This window comes from Electrona antarctica (genome assembly GCF_951216825.1).
Source record: "Electrona antarctica genome assembly, chromosome: 9".
Taxonomy (NCBI): Eukaryota; Metazoa; Chordata; class Actinopteri; order Myctophiformes; family Myctophidae; genus Electrona; species Electrona antarctica.
The window spans coordinates 38,608,612-38,629,260 of NC_136790.1; the positions used below are offsets into that span (position 1 = coordinate 38,608,612).

General features: G+C 44.4%; 1 protein-coding gene across 4 annotated transcripts in view; it reads right to left on the reverse strand.

Moving 5' to 3' along the window:
- The window catches only part of ampd2a (adenosine monophosphate deaminase 2a), a gene marked incomplete at its 5' end in the record, with an annotated part of 44,996 nt that overhangs the window by 13,711 nt on the left and 10,636 nt on the right, over positions 1–20,649 (reverse strand). For 3 of the 4 annotated variants that reach the window (XM_079509502.1, XM_079509501.1, XM_079509500.1), the window contains one exon: positions 849–979. In XM_079509502.1, coding sequence (XP_079365628.1) covers positions 849–979 — 131 coding nt within the window. Of the gene's footprint in view, positions 1–848; positions 980–14,275; positions 14,422–20,649 lie in introns of those variants that run through there. The other variant, XM_079509503.1, reaches the window with a different exon arrangement.

Here is a 20,649-nt window from a genome sequence, read left to right on the forward strand (position 1 = left end):
CAAGCTCAAAACGCGTCGCGCTGCGACGCGTTTTGAGCTTGTAGATCGGCTATTTTTGCTATATTCGAATTGAAATCTTGCATTATTTTTTGCTATTTTTTAATTGGAATCCTGAAAATTAACATTTTTATGTAATTTCAAATGCCTTTAATTATACGAGTGTTGAAGCATTGAGCTACTAATTTAGACTGAAGTAATTCAAGCGGGTCATGTTTGCATGTTGTGGAATTGTAAACAGCTGAAACCAATATTATATCAGTATATTCTGACATTAACCTGAGGGCCGCATTAAATGAAGGTGGGGGCCGCATGTGGCCCCCGGGCCGCCAGTTGCCCACCACTGATCCAGATCGTTCAGGTCATCTGGGACAGAATGGTCTGTCCGTGGGGAAGCAGCATTTAGTTTTTATGCACCAGTGCACCACGTTATCTGGAATGCGCCTCTTATTTCTTTTACCAAAGACCTTACTGCTTGCCTCGCTGCCTTTGAGTTACTTTTACTTTTTTCTTTCTCTTCTGCACTGTAACTGTATCTGTTATTTATTTTGTTTTTACTTCTTTTGTTTTATGCATCTTTGTATAATTGTGTTTCCTTTGCTTGATGTTCTGTGTGAAGCACATTGAATTGCCTCATTGTTGCAATGTGCTATGGAAATAAAACTGCCATGCCTTATGGAAACTACAAAATGATGGAGCTTGCACGAAAGAGAAAAAAAAGATTTACACCAGAATACCTGTGATGTGACAATAAAGCTACTATGTTCTCATTAAATGTTCTTGCATGAGACTTGTTGCGTCTCCACTCTCCACCTTTGTGCATTGTGTTTGAAGCAACACTCAAGTCTTACCTCAGCAATCTCCTTGTACTTTTCGTCCATAAATGATCGCACTAGGTCGGCTTCCAAGTATTGTGAGATGGGGGTCCCTGGTAGGGATCTCTGGGGCTTGAGGGGCTTGGGCGCTGTTGCACCACACAGGTCTAGAGACAGAATGAGAAAAAGGGCATATCATTATTTTGACATTACCACACTTGCTAAACTCCTGTATACTAATTTCGGGCTGCTGATTTAGGATAACTATCGATTATCAGGGTGAGACGGAGGCAGATGATTCGCTGTGGCGACCCCTGAAGGGAACAGCTGAAAGGAAAAGGAAGATGTTCATAGATAAAATTAAGAAAGGATTCAAATTGATTGTTTTGTAATTGACTAAACCTATTAGTTAGCTACTTTATCTCTATGTTATACTTGTTATGCTCAATGGTGGTGTGCAAACAAATTGGAAACATAACTGAACCACAACCGATCTTGTAGATCTGCTATTTTTGCTTTATTTACAAAACTTTTAAATAGATAATTACTAATTTATATCCTGTCTGTCTCATACGTCAGCTTGTGATAATGAGTTTTGCCAAGTTCTCCCAACATGCATTGAATAAACACTATATTCTCACTACTCTCACTACTACATTTCTATGTATGTGCAACAACAACATGATTGTAAATGCATCTCACATGATACCAGGTACAGTAGGCACAATATGGACACGATCAGAAATAGATACAGTGTACAGGTAGTCCGGTACCAGACACCTGCTGCCATGGAGACAGGAGTGGTGGATAAGACCCAAATTATATTTCGGTTAAAATGAATGAATTTTATTTATATAGCACCTTTCCAAACATATAGTTACAAAGTGCTTTACAGACAGGTTAGAAACAACAATCAAACAACATCAGAAATAAGTAACAAAGCATAGAGTCACATCAAAACACATCAAGGAAAAAATAAATATATACATATATATATATACAAACATACATACATATACAGTACATACATACACATATACATATATATATATACATACAAACACATGGGCCTACATACATATACACACATACATATAAAACTGAATTAGGAAAAGCACTTGACATACAGGTGTGTTTTTAAAAGCTGTTTAAAAGCGGGCACTGTCTCCCCTTGCCTAAGAGCCACGGTGAGTGCATTCCAGAGCGATGGTGTGCGGGCCGCAAAAGCCCAGTCACCTCGGGTGACAAGGTGAGTTATGGGTGGAACTAGAAGGGCCCTATCTGCAGATCTGAGGCTGCGCACCAGCCTGTGGGGTTTTAGCATGTCCGTGATGTAGCTGGGGGCTAGTCCATGTAGGGCTTTGAAGGTGATCAATAAAATCTTGAAGTCGATTCTGTAGCCAGGATTGGTGTGATATGCTCACGCTTTCGTGTGTTCGTGAGTAGGCGTGCCACAGAGTTCTGCACCATCTCTAAAGGGAGTTATCAGATATTGGGGGCAGTTGGTTCTCCATACCATGTGACAATGGTCTTGATTTAAATAAATGAGGATGATGATGATGACGATGAGTTTTTATTGTAATAAATGGTAAATGGTGCATTTATATAGCGCCTTTATCCAAGGCGCTTTACATAGATTGTGCATTACATTCACCCATTCACACACACATTCATCACACGCAGGCACCATCAGGCACATCAGGTGCAATTAGGGGTTCAGTGTCTTGCTCAAGGACACTTCTGGGGGAGCCCGGGTTCAAACTGGCAACCTTGTGGTTACCATCCAGCCACCGCCGCCTGTAATCACAGTCATGGGTGAGATTAAAAAAAGCTATGTAAAATAGCGAAACAGAGTCAATCTACTGTAAAGCTTGCCACGCATCACATCACGACCATAGACTGGCATGACATGATTTTTCTTTTTATAAAATATTGGCTACTAATACGGACTACAACTAGTAGTCTAAGATTTTAGTTTGCTTTAGTTTTGTAATAATAATAATAATAAGCTTTATTTATATAGCACCTTTCATACAGGGTTGCAGTTCAAAGTGCTTCACAGGCAGGACATACATCAAGTGCTTTACAGTTAGGTCATAGGTTATATCAAACACAATGCAAGACAAGACAAGACAGTGAATGTGCATAAAGTCAGACATCGAGATAAAAATAGGCATGAGAAGGTCAAGCATTTAAGGTATTTGTTAGAGAAAACACACAATAGCTCCCCACACATGCAGCTGACAACCACCCCCCCTTCCCCACCTGCTAGAAACAGATGACTTTCAGTCCACTTCAGAGGAGAGATGTTAAGATCCCACACCTTGCAACAACAAAATAAAACCAAACCTGAGTACAGGACAAGTATGTATTAAAAGAAACAAAGGACTACGGCACGATTTTGTTCACTCGCTCCAGCACCTTGTTTATGGCGTTAAAAGGAAAACAAAATCTATGTCCAATAAGGATACATCATAAATCAAAGTCGCAAGACAGAACTCTAGTTGTGTACACAGAGGGCAATCCACTAATGGATTATACAACGTGTCTCTGGATGGGTGTGCTGTGCTCATCGTCCCATATAATTGTTTCCATTATTAGTACCTGTGTCTGCCCTGTGAAAATTAGTCTTTGCCATCTGCCTCCTTCTTATAAACAAACGCCCTGGCACACCAAGCTCACTTATGACTAACTGCGACTGTGGCAACGGAACAAATCACTTTGCGATGGGACATGTCTTATGTTTGCTACAAACACTCAGATGACCAGTGGTGGGAACTGGAAAGTAACTAAGTACATTTACTTAAGTACTGTACTTAAGTACAGTTTTGAGGTATTTGTACTTTACTTGAGTATTTGCAATATCCAATACTTTTACTTCTACTCCACTACATCTCAGATCCAAATATTGTACTTTTACGCCACTACATTTATTTGACAGCTTTAGTTACTAGTTACTTTGTAGATTTGGATTATTATTACAAAACATACATTACCCACTTCAGCCCTATATACATTTTGGCCATTTGAAAATAGCAGATCTGCAAGCTCTCAATGTGTCGCATTGTGAGCTTGTAGATCTGCTATATTTGATTTTGAATTACGGACCAGGCTTTCATTTTTGAGCCATATGCGAAAATGAAAATGAAAGCCTGGGTACTGAGGCTACAACACAACATGAACAGTGGATTATGTTCCACATGTGTAGTTTGTCAACACTTTTGGCACAAAACAGCGGTAGTAGGATTGCAAAGCATTTAAGCAGCTTTACTTTAACTACCTTGTCATGCTGTTAATTAAAGAACAGAGAGTAAGCAAAGCTTCATTCTAAACCATTTAATTTAAACCTGTTGGCAATACTAGGTAGGCTTTCGGCTCACACCTTCATGTGCTCTTGTGTGTGTTGGGGCCTGATCCTGAAATCCATAGTTTAGGCATTCCATTATAATTTTGAAGATGAAGAATATTTTTTTCTCTCCGAAATTTGGAAACATTTGGAAAATAGGACGTAATTACTGCTGCAGAGTCAGAACACACAGATAAGAATAGGTCTCTGTATTGTAGCGTGGAAGAATTCAATCAATGATCCATCATAGTTAGGCATGAGGCACACAGTGAACGGAGCTTTGATGGGTTTTATTTAATATCATGCATGGAGAGAGGTACAGACAGTACAGCAAAAATAGCAGCTTTCGGGAGTCTTTATATGCCTACAAAGTTGTTGTTGCAAGATATAACCTTGAGATATTTCATTCTCACACAGCAAAAGTATACAGTAGTACTACCTTCACACTCTGGCTCACCCTGGCCAATATGGGGACTAATTCGCACATCTAAGATTCAGTCTTGGTAATAATAGTATTTAATTAAGAGTATTTAATTTCTGTGTATTTCCTAGTGAAACGGGAGCTGTCCCAGCCAATCACAGAGACAGGATGGGATAAACCGCAGCTTCAAACAAGGCATTTCTGTTACTGCATTGAATATTTATTTATCACCTCAAAGAAGAGTTAACACATCTGTACTGTTTAGCTTTAGATAAAGAGATTGCAACATGTGACATCCATGTTTGTATACAGTACATTCAAAATGCAGCACCACCTTCTAGTGTCTAGCTAGTAGTATAATGAATACTTCTATAATAATGGAAGAATGTTTGGCAGGTGCATGTCATTATCTGCTGATGTAATCATGCATGGTGTTATTTATTTACAGGAAGTAATCAAGATTGGACTCTTGATCTAAAAATAGACAAATATTTATATATATTTATATTATATATTTTTGCATAATATTGTTAACCCCATTATTAACAATAAACATATCTGCAGAAACAGATTAGAATGCACGCACACGCACACGCACACACACACGCAACTGTAAACACACGTATATGCATGCATGTGTGAATCCGTACAAAGATAGATACATATACACAAAGTCATCACCAGTATAGTATCCAGACATAATCCCCACGCGTCCCCACAACAGATGCATCCTAATCCGCCCCCTTCCCCCCACCCCCCAGCATATTTCTTTCAATGATATCATCATAGTAGGGAACACCAGTCGCCAGACCACATACACTGTAAACACCACAATAAACACTGTGAGTGACAACTGAAACTTTACCCGTGTAAAATACTCTATATGGAAAGTCAAGCTTTGCATTTGGTTGACTGACTTGGGCTCGGTCAGACCGCAAACTGGACAGGAATACTGCACCGCAAAATCTCAACACTGAGACAGTGTACACAAGTGCAAACAAGACTTCTATCGATGGCGTGTGCCCTGTCCAGAATGATACCAGAGATAGGACCCATCAGATCACACACCATTAATAAAACATGCAGAGCAGAGATACACCACAGTCAGACGATTCATATCAGAAACCTCTTATCTCCGTATTCAAACTGTTTGTGTTCTTTTGTAAATTAACTCCCTACTTCATCATACCACAGCTTCACACAAAAGCAACAAAAGTAGCAGATCCACAAGCTCAAAATGCAGCACAAAGCGACACGTTTACCGCTTAGGACATAATATGAGGTTCCCACCCGACAGAGACATCTAGAAAGGAAACACCTATACCTCATGACCCAGGGTAGGACGTCACGTTACTGACAATGGTGGGGCACCGATGGCCTAGTGGTGGCGCATATCACTCACCTACAGTTTAAGCTCTATTGCAGCATGGCAGCGAGTCTCAGGTTCGATGCCTGAATAACTAATGTAATTCATCAGCTCTCTCCTGTTTCCTGTCACTCTTCCACTGTAGTATATCCAACAAAGGCTTTTCTGCCTTTGTTGGACAACAAAATATCTTGATAATACTCCATGGATCAGAATAGAACAAAGTCTAAAAAGAACTGTCATCATCAGATGGAGATAATGACAAGTCAAACTTAGGATTCTTTCATGAAGAATGATGAAAATTAGCTGTATATGCCTGATGAGTAACCCAGCGCTGTGACAACCAAGGCATGGCGGAGTGTAACCAATAGTAACCAGTGGACAGTATTCTATTCATTTTGTGCAAGTCATTTATGAAAGGGCTCCACATGGGAAACGAAGCCTAATCGCCCATGCCCTTGTTCCCCCCGTCAGCTCTCTCTGCGTGTGCTTGAAACAAGCGCTTTGGTTGTTCATTTTCAACCGCAGTTCCTCGTCACGTGTCTTATCTTGGCACACAGGTTGCATGACTGCAAACTGTAGCTTCTCCGCAAAGATGCCCTCTGGTGTTGTACGTATGTTTGTACTGTATGTAAAGATGCCCTCGGGTGTTGTACGTATGTTTGTACTGTATGTAAAGATGCCCTCTGGTGTTGTACGTATGTTTGTACTGTATGTAAAGATGCCCTCGGGTGTTGTACGTATGTTTGTACTGTATGTAAAGATGCCCTCGGGTGTTGTACGTATGTTTGTACTGTATGTAAAGATGCCCTCTGGTGTTGTACGTATGTTTGTACTGTATAAAGATGCCCTCTGGTGTTGTACGTATGTTTGTTCTGTATGCATTTTATCACAGACGTTCTTTCTTTGTCTCTAGACCAGTCGTTCACAAACAGTGGTCAGTGGGCCAGGACCCGAGAGAGGGAGAGAGAGAGAGAGAGAGAGAGAGAGAGAGAGAGAGAGAGGTTGTAGATAGGCTATTTTCGCTATTTTTGAAATAGGGTTTAAGTGGTATGTATTTTTGTATGTTTGGGTCCCTGGGAGACACCAAATGTATTTTCTTTTGGGTCTCGAGATGAACATTTTGGGAACTACTGGTCTAGACTCTATACACGATAGGCAAATTCTTGACACCGTAGTCAGATTTACCTTCCTCTCCCTTGGATATAACTAATGACAACACATGTATACGTCTGGCCGGGGAAACTCTCCCCCCTGTCAGGTGAAAAGAAGCAGCTTGGACTCCTCATGCATAGAAGGAAGCATGAGGTCAGTCAGTTGCCCCCCCCCCCCCCCGCCCAGGTTGGCAGAGGAAGTGTAGCGCCAAGGATTACATTAGATAATTGACACTGGGTGGAAAAAATGGGTTGCAAAATCGTGGGATAAAAATTATATATAAAAAAACACATGTCCCTTCTCTGTGACGATCACTGTGAGAGCTCAGGTTATGCAGTGGGTCTCAAAGTGTTTTGGCTCAGGTAAACCCCTGTAAATAACGTTATTTATCCACGGCACCCCTGAATTACATTGTTACTTTATATCACCTTACATTTATGTCATATTACAAGTAAGTAAATATGTAAATCTTTCCCACTAAGAAAACACAAGGAAAACCTGATATTAGGACAGATTTTACGTTTAACCACTTGAACCCCAGCATCCATATTCTGGAGGGAATATTTGTGACGCATTGTGAGCTTGTAGATCTGCTATTTTTTGTAATAGTGTGTGCGCGCCGCACGTGCGTACTGTATGTCTGGTGTGACAATGCGATGTCTAACCACTAATCTCTCTGGACTATGGACTCTGTCCATTTGGTTTCCTTTTTGTACATACTATACGCTCTCAGAGTTAAATTACCACTGAGGATTTTAGAGTGTAGAGTAGATTAGGGTCAAATGGGGCAACTATCGATTATTTTATTTATTATTTTATCGATTACGTATTTGATTGATTGAATAATCAAGATGCGTGTGTGTTGCTGTTTATTGTTTTAATTGTTTACATTTGTATCAGCAGTTTGTATCAGCAGTTTTTTTTAACACTTATTAGCATTTTTAAAAGCATGTACTTTTGAATACTTAGTATTACAATATTTCCCTTGTTAGAATTAGATTTTAGAAGTACACCAGTACTTTAACTCAACTACAGATTTGACCATCTTTCACTTGACCAGGAGTAGCACTACACTTCACCCCTCCCTATTGACCAGGAGGAGCTCTACACTTCACCCCTCAATATTGACCAGGAGGAGCTCTACACTTCACCCATCCCTATTGACCAGGAGGAGCTCTACACTTCACCCCTCCCTATTGACCAGGAGCAGCTCTACACTTCACCCCTCTCTATTGACCAGGAGGAGCTCTACACTTCACCCATCCCTATTGACCAGGAGCAGCTCTACACTTCACCCCTCCCTATTGACCAGGAGCAGCTCTACACTTCACCCCTCTCTATTGACCAGGAGCAGCTCTACACTTCACCCCTCCCTATTGACCAGGAGCAGCTCTACACTTCACCCCTCTCTATTGACCAGGAGCAGCTCTACACTTCACCCCTCCCTATTGACCAGGAGGAGCTCTACACTTCACCCCTCCCTATTGACCAGGAGCAGCTCTACACTTCACCCCTCCCTATTGACCAGGAGGAGCACTACACTTCACCCCTCCCTATTGACCAGGAGGAGCACTACACTTCACCCCTCAATATTGACCAGGAGGAGCTCTACACTTCACCCCTCCCTATTGACCAGGAGGAGCTCTACACTTCACCCCTCCCTATTGACCAAGAGGAGCACTACACTTCACCCCTCCCTATTGACCAGGAGGAGCTCTACACTTCACCCCTCCCTATTGATCAGGAGGAGCTCTACACCTCACCCCTCCCTATTGACCAGGAGGAGCTCTACACTTCCCCCCTCTCTATTGACCAGGGGGAGCTCTACACTTCACCCCTCCCTATTGACCAGGAGAACTACACTTCACCCCTCCCTATTGACCAGGAGCTCTACACTTCACCCCTCCCTATTGACTAGGAGCTCTACACTTCACCCCTCCCTATTGACCAGGAGGAGCTCTACACTTCACCCCTCCCTATTGACCAGGAGGAGCTCTACACTTCACCCCTCCCTATTGACCAGGAGTAGCACTACACTTCACCCCTCCCTATTGACCAGGAGCTCTACACTTCACCCCTCCCTATTGACCAGGAGGAGCTCTACACTTCACCCCTCCCTATTGACCAGGAGGAGCTCTACACTTCACCCCTCCCTATTGACCAGGAGTAGCACTACACCTCACCCCTCCCTATTGACCAGGAGGAGCTCTACACTTCACCCCTCCCTATTGACCAGGAGGAGCTCTACACTTCACCCCTCCCTATTGACCAGGAGGAGCTCTACACTTCACCCCTCCCTATTGACCAGGAGGAGCACTACACTTCACCCCTCCCTATTGACCAGGAGGAGCTCTACACTTCACCCCTCCCTATTGACCAGGAGGAGCACTACACTTCACCCCTCTCTATTGACCAGGAGGAGCTCTACACTTCACCCCTCCCTATTGACCAGGAGGAGCACTACACTTCACCCCTCCCTATTGACCAGGAGCTCTACACTTCACCCCTCCCTATTGACCAGGAGGAGCTCTACACTTCACCCCTCCCTATTGACCAGGAGGAGCTCTACACTTCACCCCTCCCTATTGACCAGGAGCGCTACACTTCACCCCTCCCTATTGACCAGGAGCTCTACACTTCACCCCTCCCTATTGACCAGGAGGAGCTCTACACTTCACCCCTCCCTATTGACCAGGAGGAGCTCTACACTTCACCCCTCCCTATTGACCAGGAGGAGCTCTACACTTCACCCCTCCCTATTGACCAGCAGGAGCTCTACACTTCACCCCTCCCTATTGACCAGGAGCTCTACACTTCACTTCACCCCTCCCTATTGACCAGGAGCTCTACACTTCACCCCTCCCTATTGACCAGGAGGAGCTCTACACTTCACCCCTCCCTATTGACCAGGAGCTCTACACTTCACCCCTCCCTATTGACCAGGAGGAGCTCTACACTTCACCCCTCCCTATTGACCAGGAGGAGCTCTACACTTCACCCCTCCCTATTGACCAGCAGGAGCTCTACACTTCACCCCTCCCTATTGACCAGGAGCGCTACACTTCACCCCTCCCTATTGACCAGGAGCTCTACACTTCACCCCTCCCTATTGACCAGGAGGAGCTCTACACTTCACCCCTCCCTATTGACCAGGAGGAGCTCTACACTTCACCCCTCCCTATTGACCAGGAGGAGCTCTACACTTCACCCCTCCCTATTGACCAGCAGGAGCTCTACACTTCACCCCTCCCTATTGACCAGGAGCTCTACACTTCACTTCACCCCTCCCTATTGACCAGGAGCTCTACACTTCACCCCTCCCTATTGACCAGGAGCACTACACTTCACCCCTCCCTATTGACCAGGAGGAGCTCTACACTTCACCCCTCCCTATTGACCAGGAGCTCTACACTTCACCCCTCCCTATTGACCAGGAGCTCTACACTTCACCCCTCCCTATTGACCAGGAGGAGCTCTACACTTCACCCCTCCCTATTGACCAGGAGCACTACACTTCACCCATCCCTATTGACCAGGAGGAGCTCTACACTTCACCCCTCCCTATTGACCAGGAGGAGCTCTACACTTCACCCCTCTCTATTGACCAGAAGGAGCACTACACTTCACCCCTCCCTATTGACCAGGAGGAGCTCTACACTTCACCCCTCCCTATTGACCAGGAGGAGCTCTACACTTCACCCCTCCCTATTGACCAGGAGGAGCACTACACTTCACCCCTCCCTATTGACCAGGAGCTCTACACTTCACCCCTCCCTATTGACCATGCAGGAGGAGCACTACACTTCACCCCTCCCTATTGACCAGGAGCTCTACACTTCACCCCTCCCTATTGACCATGCAGGAGGAGCACTACACTTCACCCCTCCTTATTGACCAGGAGGAGCTCTACACTTCACCCCTCCCTATTGACCATGCAGAAGGAGCACTACACTTCACCCCTCCCTATTGACCAGGAGGAGGGGAGCACTACACTTCACCCCTCCCTATTGACCAGGAGGAGCTCTACACTTCACCCCTCTCTATTGACCATGCAGAAGGAGCACTACACTTCACCCCTCCCTATTGACCAGGAGGAGGGGAGCACTACACTTCACCCCTCCCTATTGACCAGGAGCAGCTCTACACTTCACCCCTCCCTATTGACCAGAAGGAGCACTACACTTCACCCCTCCCTATTGACCAGGAGGAGCTCTACACTTCACCCCTCCCTATTGACCAGGAGGAGCTCTACACTTCACCCCTCTCTATTGACCATGCAGAAGGAGCACTACACTTCACCCCTCCCTATTGACCAGGAGGAGGGGAGCACTACACTTCACCCCTCCCTATTGACCAGGAGCAGCTCTACACTTCACCCCTCCCTATTGACCAGAAGGAGCACTACACTTCACCCCTCCCTATTGACCAGGAGGAGCTCTACACTTCACCCCTCCCTATTGACCAGGAGGAGCTCTACACTTCACCCCTCTCTATTGACCATGCAGAAGGAGCTCTACACTTCACCCCTCTCTATTGACCAGGAGGAGCTCTACACTTCACCCCTCCCTATTGACCAGGAGGAGCTCTACACTTCACCCCTCTCTATTGACCATGCAGAAGGAGCACTACACTTCACCCCTCTCTATTGACCAGGAGGAGCTCTACACTTCACTCCTCTCTATTGACCAGGAGGAGCTCTACACTTCACTCCTCTCTATTGACCATGCAGAAGGAGCTCTACACTTCACTCCTCTCTATTGACCATGCAGAAGGAGCTCTACACTTCACTCCTCTCTATTGACCAGGAGGAGCTCTACACTTCACTCCTCTCTATTGACCAGGAGGAGCTCTACACTTCACTCCTCTCTATTGACCAGGAGGAGCACTACACTTCACCCCTCCCTATTGACCATGCAGAAGGAGCACTACACTTCACCCCTCCCTAATGCACCGAGCGGCAGAAGGGGATGACATACACTTTTCTAAATATTCCCTAGCAACCACATACAGTACAAGACACACAAGCAGACTTCACCCACTTAATCCATTAAGAGACCAAAGGCCCATTCTATAAATGCCCTCGTGCCAGCCAAGGACCCTTTCAAGATTTTCCTTTTTTTTTCGCAGCGTGGCACAAGCTTGTATATCTGCTTTTTTCACAGATGCTTTCCCGATTTTCTGGATTGCAAGTTGCAACTGTACTTCTTTCCTTCTACACCAAATCTACTCGCCAAAAATAGCAGTATCTATACAAGCTCACCACGCGTCCTTTTGGCGAATGTTCCCCCCAGAATACTGATGATGGGGTTCAAGTGGCTAAAACGTGCGCCGTGTAGCCTCCGCGGGGCTGCAGAATGGACGACAAAACAATGGACATGATACACACAGCAGGTTTCTGACTTGACCTGTGCTTCTACGCAGCATCACATTCACTTACACAGACCTCTGGTTAAAGGCACATTTTTACTGCAACGCAGCCTTTAAAACCAGCAATCACAAGCAATCAACAACACACTCGATATATCTCAATACTATTTTATGCAAAGTCACAAACAATATCTAGTCTCATGTCACTATCGTTATAATATTGAGTGATGCTGTGGTGGTTTAAAAAAACAAAAACATGAGCCTTCTCTGCTCTAAGGAGGCTTCAGTTTTTGGCACAGAGGTAAACCAGGTCACCGTCCTGCTACATTCCAACACATTCCAAATGGATGTCACTCAGCAGCATGATGGAGGTCGACCGTTCTATATCAGAACATGGACAGTGAAATCCCAGCTGGGCACTGGGTCAAACTGTGAGGACTGACATCAGTGACAGTGAGTGACAGACATGCATGCGACAGTGAACACTAGGCCTTTACACTACCACTGAAGATGCTACTATCACCCTGACACAGTGACATAAGCTCTGCTGCTGACCCTGAGCCAACCTACTTTGCTCCATTTTGCTTGGCACATCTGTGCACACTACAATGTCAACAGACAGGCCGCCGGCAGGCAAGCCTCCCCACAATTTCTCATTAGTCATTAGTCTAGCGATCAGATTACACTAGTGTCAGTCTACTTTATGTGGATTATGTGGTCGTCACACACTGATATTTTGCACCTACAGTAATCCCATCATGTACATTTGCTGCTATGCTCATGCACCTTTTGTGTCTTATCTCAGGTACCATGAAGATATCTAGATATTTTGTATTGTATTTTGATCTCCTTTTCCTCCCTGGATGCCAATTCTGAACCGTTGTGTGCCCAAAATCTTCCAGAACGGCCTATTATAGTGCCACTATGAGGCATTGTTTATATTACTCCTACAGATTTGATCCATACATCACGCAAATCGGTAGACACTATCTCTATAGTCATGTGACAACATAATATTCCATCCCAATAGGATTGCCTTCCGAAGTTTACAGGAGTTTGCAGGATTGGTCCGTTTTGAACAAAATGCCTCAAATCAAATCGTCTGTTAGTTATTGTCATATAACAGGAAAACAGCTGGTTTAGGCATTTGTATAATCTTTGTATAATCTGCCTGAGGCCTTAATGGGTTAACTTGTCAATTGAAATGATCAACCAAAATGTCATGATCACGACAGCCCTGTGTAGTCTCTCACATCTCCAACACCAAGCTCTGCTTTGAATGGCCAGACAGCAACAGACCTCTTCTCCCCCGCCTGTCCATCGCTCCTGCAGATTCCTTGTAAATCTCCCTGGCCTCAGCTCAACCTCATTTTTACTGCGCTATTGTTCTGAGTGGCGTTTACGTACTGTCAGCAGCAGCAGCAGCTTACTGTGTTTCACTTTGTGCATATAAACTTGCACAATATATTCTTTGGGGGGGATCACAGACACTGTTAAACTTCCAGTTAACATGGTATTCAGAAAACAGGCCCTAGAGTCTATATGACATGGCTCATCATTAACATGTTACAACAAACAATACTCTCCTAGCCTGTTCTCACAGTTCGAGTTACGATCGCGATGGCACTGCGCTGACTCTTGTGGGATGCTGGGACATGCAACTAGGCCTGGGACGGCTGCTGCAGCGTCCCTCCCCCACCGGCACAGTCAGTGGATGAGAGAGTGAAAGAGAGAGAGATAATGTGTGTGTGTGTGTGTGTGTGTGTGTGTATCAGAGGAGGAAAAGGAGAGACAGAGTGCGCTCTCACCCACACACAAGCCGTGGCAGCACCAGGATGCTTGGTCTATCTTTCCTTTCCTCTGCTATGTCGTTTCTCCTGGTGACTGTGTCCTGTCCTCCAGTGTTTTACCCAGACTCCCTCTCTCTGCCTCTGTCTCTCAGCTGCTTCCTGGATTGGGCCGGTTTTCTGAACACAAACAGGCTATAACAGCACAGCCCACAAGCTCCCCTATTTAAATGCCAGTTGGAACATACTACGTGGCAAGGAAAGGGGGGGGGGGCTGGGTTGAACCATTTTATGCTCTATTGTGTAATACAGTGGAGGAGGTTTCTTCCGGAATAGCCACTCCCCCTTCCAACCCCAACTCATGACTGTGATTGATTTCATGAATGTAAATATTCTATAATAACTGTGTTATTGGTTGTGTGTGAGGTCTCTGTGTGTGTGTGTGTGTGTGGGGGGGGGGGGGGGGGGGGAGGGGTCGGGGGGAGAACTTGCATCACTGCGCAAGGAAAGACTGTTTACGGCGTCAGAAAGGGGTCATGCGACCCTCACTAGGGAAGCTTCCTCTCCTCAGCCTGGGATGAACTGAACTCTCAACACTCCCATGGTAGCTGTATAGCAGTGGTTCTCAACCTGTGAGAACCACTGCTATGACACATTGTGAACATGTAGATCTGCTATTTTCAGAGCACAACCTTGTCTTTAGTTCTACTGGATCTCTTCTCCACTAGTAACATTTTAGTCTAGTTTTTATTTGTTGACAAAATTAGTTCTAGTCATCATAGCTTCGTTTTTATTTGGTTTTCGTCAGTGATAAAAGGTAGTCGATGAACATTTTTCGTCATAGTGTTTTGTCAACGAATTCAACACTGCTATACACCTAGCAAGACACATTGAGAGCCAGGGAAAAACACTAGACACAGACACAACAGCACACCTCCCTGTGGGAAAAAACACACACAAAGGGCAGACGCAAACCATACTGAGGTCTGGATTCTGGATAAGTCCTCATTTTGGTGAAACACCAACACATACAAATAACCGAGCTGCCTGTACGCAGACTAACCTAATTACACAGGACTCAAGAGGTTTTCACTCAGAGGAAACTAGGGCTGAAATAAGGATTTATTGTTTCATCTGCCATGCTGCCAAGTCTAAACTCCTAGTCTAGCAGGTCTAACTAGCAACATATAACCAAATTATGCTACTGTGCTGCCTGTCACCCCTATGAGTCAGTGTCTCACTTAATGCAGTCTTGTAGGGAAGAATTAACATCAAAACATACCGAGACCTACATCTGACGGAAGGTCTACCTTTGGCATTGTGCTGTAAAGTAGATCAGTGGTTCTCAACCTGTGGGTCGGGACCCCCAGGGGGCTCCCCACATGATTTAAGTAGATCAGTGGTTCTCAACCTGTGGGTCGGGACCCCCAGGGGGCTCCCCACATGATTTAAGTAGATCAGTGTTTCTCAACCTGTGGGTCGGGACCCCCAGGGGGCTCCCCACATGATTTAAGTAGATCAGTGGTTCTCAACCTGTGGGTCGGGACCCCCAGGGGGCTCCCCACATGATTTAAGTAGATCAGTGGTTCTCAACCTGTGGGTCGGGACCCCCAGGCCAGGGGGCTCCCCACATGATTTAAGTAGATCAGTGTTTCTCAACCTGTGGGTCGGGACCCCCAGGGGGCTCCCCACATGATTTATGTAGATCAGTGTTTCTCAACCTGTGGGTCGGGACCCCCAGGGGGCTCCCCACATGATTTAAGTAGATCAGTGTTTCTCAACCTGTGGGTCGGGACCCCCAGGGGGCTCCCCACATGATTTAAGTAGATCAGTGTTTCTCAACCTGTGGGTCGGGACCCCCAGGGGGCTGCCCACATGATTTAAGTAGATCAGTGTTTCTCAACCTGTGGGTCGGGACCCCCAGGGGGCTCCCCACATGATTTAAGTAGATCAGTGTTTCTCAACCTGTGGGTCGGGACCCCCAGGGGGCTCCCCACATGATTTAAGTAGATCAGTGTTTCTCAACCTGTGGGTCGGGACCCCCAGGCCAGGGGGCTGCCCACATGATTTTGGGGGATTCCCCAGATGATAGTGGTTCTCAACCTGTGGGTCGGGACCCCCAGGGTTCCCCACATGGTTTTGGGGAGTCCCCAGATGACAGTAAAGTGACAATTTAAGGACTTTTAAGACGTCTAAAAAGAAAGAAAAAAATCACACCTGTGTTAAGCGAGGGGCGCTCTCTTATCATCATACATCATCATGACGTAACATGTCGATTTGCTCAGACACATATGACATAAATGATCCATTCATTGTCAAGGGGAATTTAACAAAAATACCGATTTGCTTAGACACATAAAATGTAAATTCTTCATTCATTGTCAATGGGAATTTAGGACGAAAATAGCCGCTTTGCTCTAACATACAACGTAAATTCTCCATTCATTAACAGCCATTAATTAATGGTATTTAATGTTTGTGTTAGGACAGAAATCTACACTATAGCTGAATATAGGAGGGGCCAGCGCCCCTCAAAAAACATTGGCCAAATTGTTAAATAATATAAGAAAGAGACAAAACATTTGAAGCTCACAACGCTTTGGGCTTCTAGATTTGCTATTGTCAAATCTGTGGAACCTTACAGAGTCAAACAAAATCCTACAATCAATCCAAGTGCTTGTCAGGGTCAGTTCAAATAGGATTATTATGGGGGTCCCCAGTTCAAATAGGGTTATTTTGGGGGGTCACGGCCTGAACAAGTACATCACCAACCAACGAATGAGATATTCCCATCTCCCAGTGAGCAATGATTACTCTGAAATGAACACAGATAAAGCTGTGGAATGAGATGAACGCATAAACTGATTTGTGCTGCAAGTAAGAATATGACACAAATAAAACACAGGCATAACAGGCAGATTTTCCTTTTAGACACAAAACATCAACCACACCCAACCTCTCCAGAGACCACTTGACATTAGACAGATGTTCAAATGGAAGAGCAGAAAATGGAACTATTTACAAAATAAACTCAACGGTCCAGGAAGCAGCTAAAATATGGGGTTTGATGACAACCCACAGGCTTCCAGCTGAGCTCTGACAACAACACCAAAGCAATTTCATAATAAACATGATGATTTTGTTTTACGCAAATAACGGAACTGAGGCAATATCATGCAAGGATCAATGACAAACTATGTAGTAATTACTAGTAAAGGCCAAAGGTTTTTAAAAGCTGAATCTTTCGTTTCCAATCTGAGAAGGATGCCATAACTAATTTGTTAACAAATTAGTAAGAGAGTCACAAGTGTGTAATATTATTATTAATATAATTAATTAATTATGCATATTAGTTACAGGTGACACCGATTTGCACCAATCAACAAACAAATCTATTTTGTTTGTTCATATGACTGACTGGATGGGGAGATGATGTCACACTGAGGGACAAAACCCAGAGGAAGTAGTTTCCATTGTGGAGTGCTTCACAATTCTCTACGATCACATCAGCAGCCAACTCTACCTCAGTGAAGCTTGTCTGGAGTAAAAAGGAAGAGGAATGGAGCAAATCCCACCCAACTACGGATGCACAGATTGCACACTGACACTGTTAGGGACAAGCACTTGAGGTGGCACCAGATCTCCAACAGACTGACATATTTGGATGGAGCATTGGACCCAAATGATCGGAGAGACCATAGTGGCCAAAACAAAAGTGGCATTGTGTCAATGAGGAGGAGACTGTGAAGCAGACAGAATAGGGTCGTCAACAACAACAAATAAAACAAAAATACTTTATGCTTTCTATCCGTCAACTTCTAACAACCAAGGAAACAATCAAGAAAAGTGTGGCACAAAGTAACACAATGTGATCTTGTACATCTGCTATTTTTGAATAGCCAACACGAAAATCTAAAAATGACACAGATGCTTTCCTATTTTATTTTTTATTTTTATATAATATTTATTTTATTTGGAAAAAGCAGTACAGTATAGACAGCATTTCTATGTAAACATATGACACAAGTGCAATTCCCAGGATTGTTTTTCACCCCTCTTCCCTCCCTCCCCCCTCCAAGTGACTCCATCTCCAAAGTCTCTGTAAAATCCTTGCTTTCCTCAGAAGGACTACATATGGGATCAAGTCAACACTCAACAGGGGCAAAGGGCAATATCGCTTCAGAGCGTACATTTCAGAAGGAGAGCTTTCCTAAACTTTGTGTGTGACTTATGCTAAGTCTTTGTCCCTGCTTCCTGTCATTCTAAACTGTACTATCCGATAAACGCTGAAAAGCCCCCAAACTATCTTAAAAAAACAAAACATAACATTTTGCAAAACAAAAGAAATCATGAAATCTAGCGAAACATACAGCTGGGGTCGTGGGCAGTTTGATTTTGGCACTGCTGTGCACACAAAAACTGATAAACAACTCTTTTCCCAAAGGACAAATCAACAACATGACACTCCGTGACCCTCCATCATTTTCACTCCCATGCTCCCAGAGACAACAACAGAACTAACCTTATTGTTTGGATCTGCCCAAACAATAATCTCTAAACCATGTGTCAAGTGAATCAAATGAGACAAACATTCAAAACACAGAGAAGAAGGAAGGCATTAGAGCAAACACTGACCCCTGTTCTCACGTGTTCTCAATGTTACAAATCACACCCTGTGTCTCTCTGAGAGTCAGCCATGAACATTCACAAAACAACACTGTATCCTCTAGTATCCCAACAGTAACACACAGTTCAATTACCCACACAGCCACAATTACGAACAACACACATGTGCGTACGTACACCCCTGAAAACAAACCGTTTCCGCCTCCACCACATTTCTGATAATCAGGTTCTGTTTCCAGTCACTGCACCAGTCAACAAGCACTCCATTTAACACTGCTACTTTCACAGTATCTCAATATAGCAAAGAGGATCACCGTGCTACTTGACACTGACAGCATTTAGCATACAGTACTGTACTTAACATTGCTTGACCGCCTGGAGATACTAGAGGTTAAGTATCCTTTCCTTGAAACAGAGGCTGTATCTGGGATCAAAGACGGAGGTGGCAAAACCTGCGGGAACAGTCATACTCTGGTGTCTGCCATGTCTCTGTCCTCGAAACGTTTACAGAGGCAGGCGGGCAGGCACAAGTACAGTCAGACACGCACGTGTGCACACACAGACAAACGTGCACAATTTCAGGGTCAAGGTTGCTTGTTATCGCCCATCATCGCACAAACCAAAAGCACTGTAACAATTCCAGTAGCTCAACCCCAGAAGCATTGGCAAAGTTCTAATCTACATGGAGACAATGAAGCCTGATTTATACTTACAAAAAAGGTCACACCCGTGTGAAGTGAGGGGCACTCTTATCATCGTACAGCATCATGACGTAACATGTCGATTTGCCAGACAATATATGACGTAAATTCTCCTTTCATTGTCAATGGCAAATGTGACACGAGTTAGGTACAAAAAGCTAAAGCTGTATATAGGAGGGGCTAGTGCCACTCAAAAATACTACAAATAAATGATCTACAAACTCACAATGTGAGTTTGGATGGATGTCTTATTTGCCCTTCTAGAAATGTGCAGTTTAGTGAGTTTACCCAGGGAGCTGATGTGCAGCACCCTGCGATATCCAACTCCTTGTGATGTGTGCATGCGTGTGCTGGATTTGTGTCTTTGTGTACATAGACACAAACATGCGTGCCATGCAGGTGTTTGTAGTAGGAAAAAGAAAGTGAACAATGATCATGACAACAGGAAACTACTACTACTACTACTACTACTACTTGGCCTCACTCCCCGAACCCACCTCACCCCTGCCCACTTTGACAGGCTGGAATGGCTTAGGGTTGACGACAGAGTACAGCACCTTGCAATGGGTCTGGTCCACAAGATTCGCTACACCACCAAGATACCCATGTACCTGTCTAAATACTTCCTTAATGTCAACGAAGTCCACACCCACAACACCAGAGGGAGTTCAACAAACCATGTGCAACCCAGATTCGGCACAAACACCCTACCAACAGTCATTAAGACATGAAAATCCCTTGAGTCCTTCAAAACTGCTCTCAAAGGGCACCTACGGACGGCTGCAATTCGAAACTGGCCCCCGTAAAATCTGAATCCCCCCCCACCCCTTTTCCCCCTCATTGTATATGTTTCTTTTCCCTTTTTACCTCCTATGATGATTTCCTTTTGACTATATAGTTGTCTATATTTGTACGTCTCTAAATGTTTTGATGAATTGAACATGGTGGGCCCTATTGTAAACAAGTGTAATGCTTTATGGTGTCATCCACTCACTCTTAACAGTTTTTGTATTGAGTTGTACTTGAAATGTACTGTAATTCTGCATACAGTTAATAAATCAATCAATC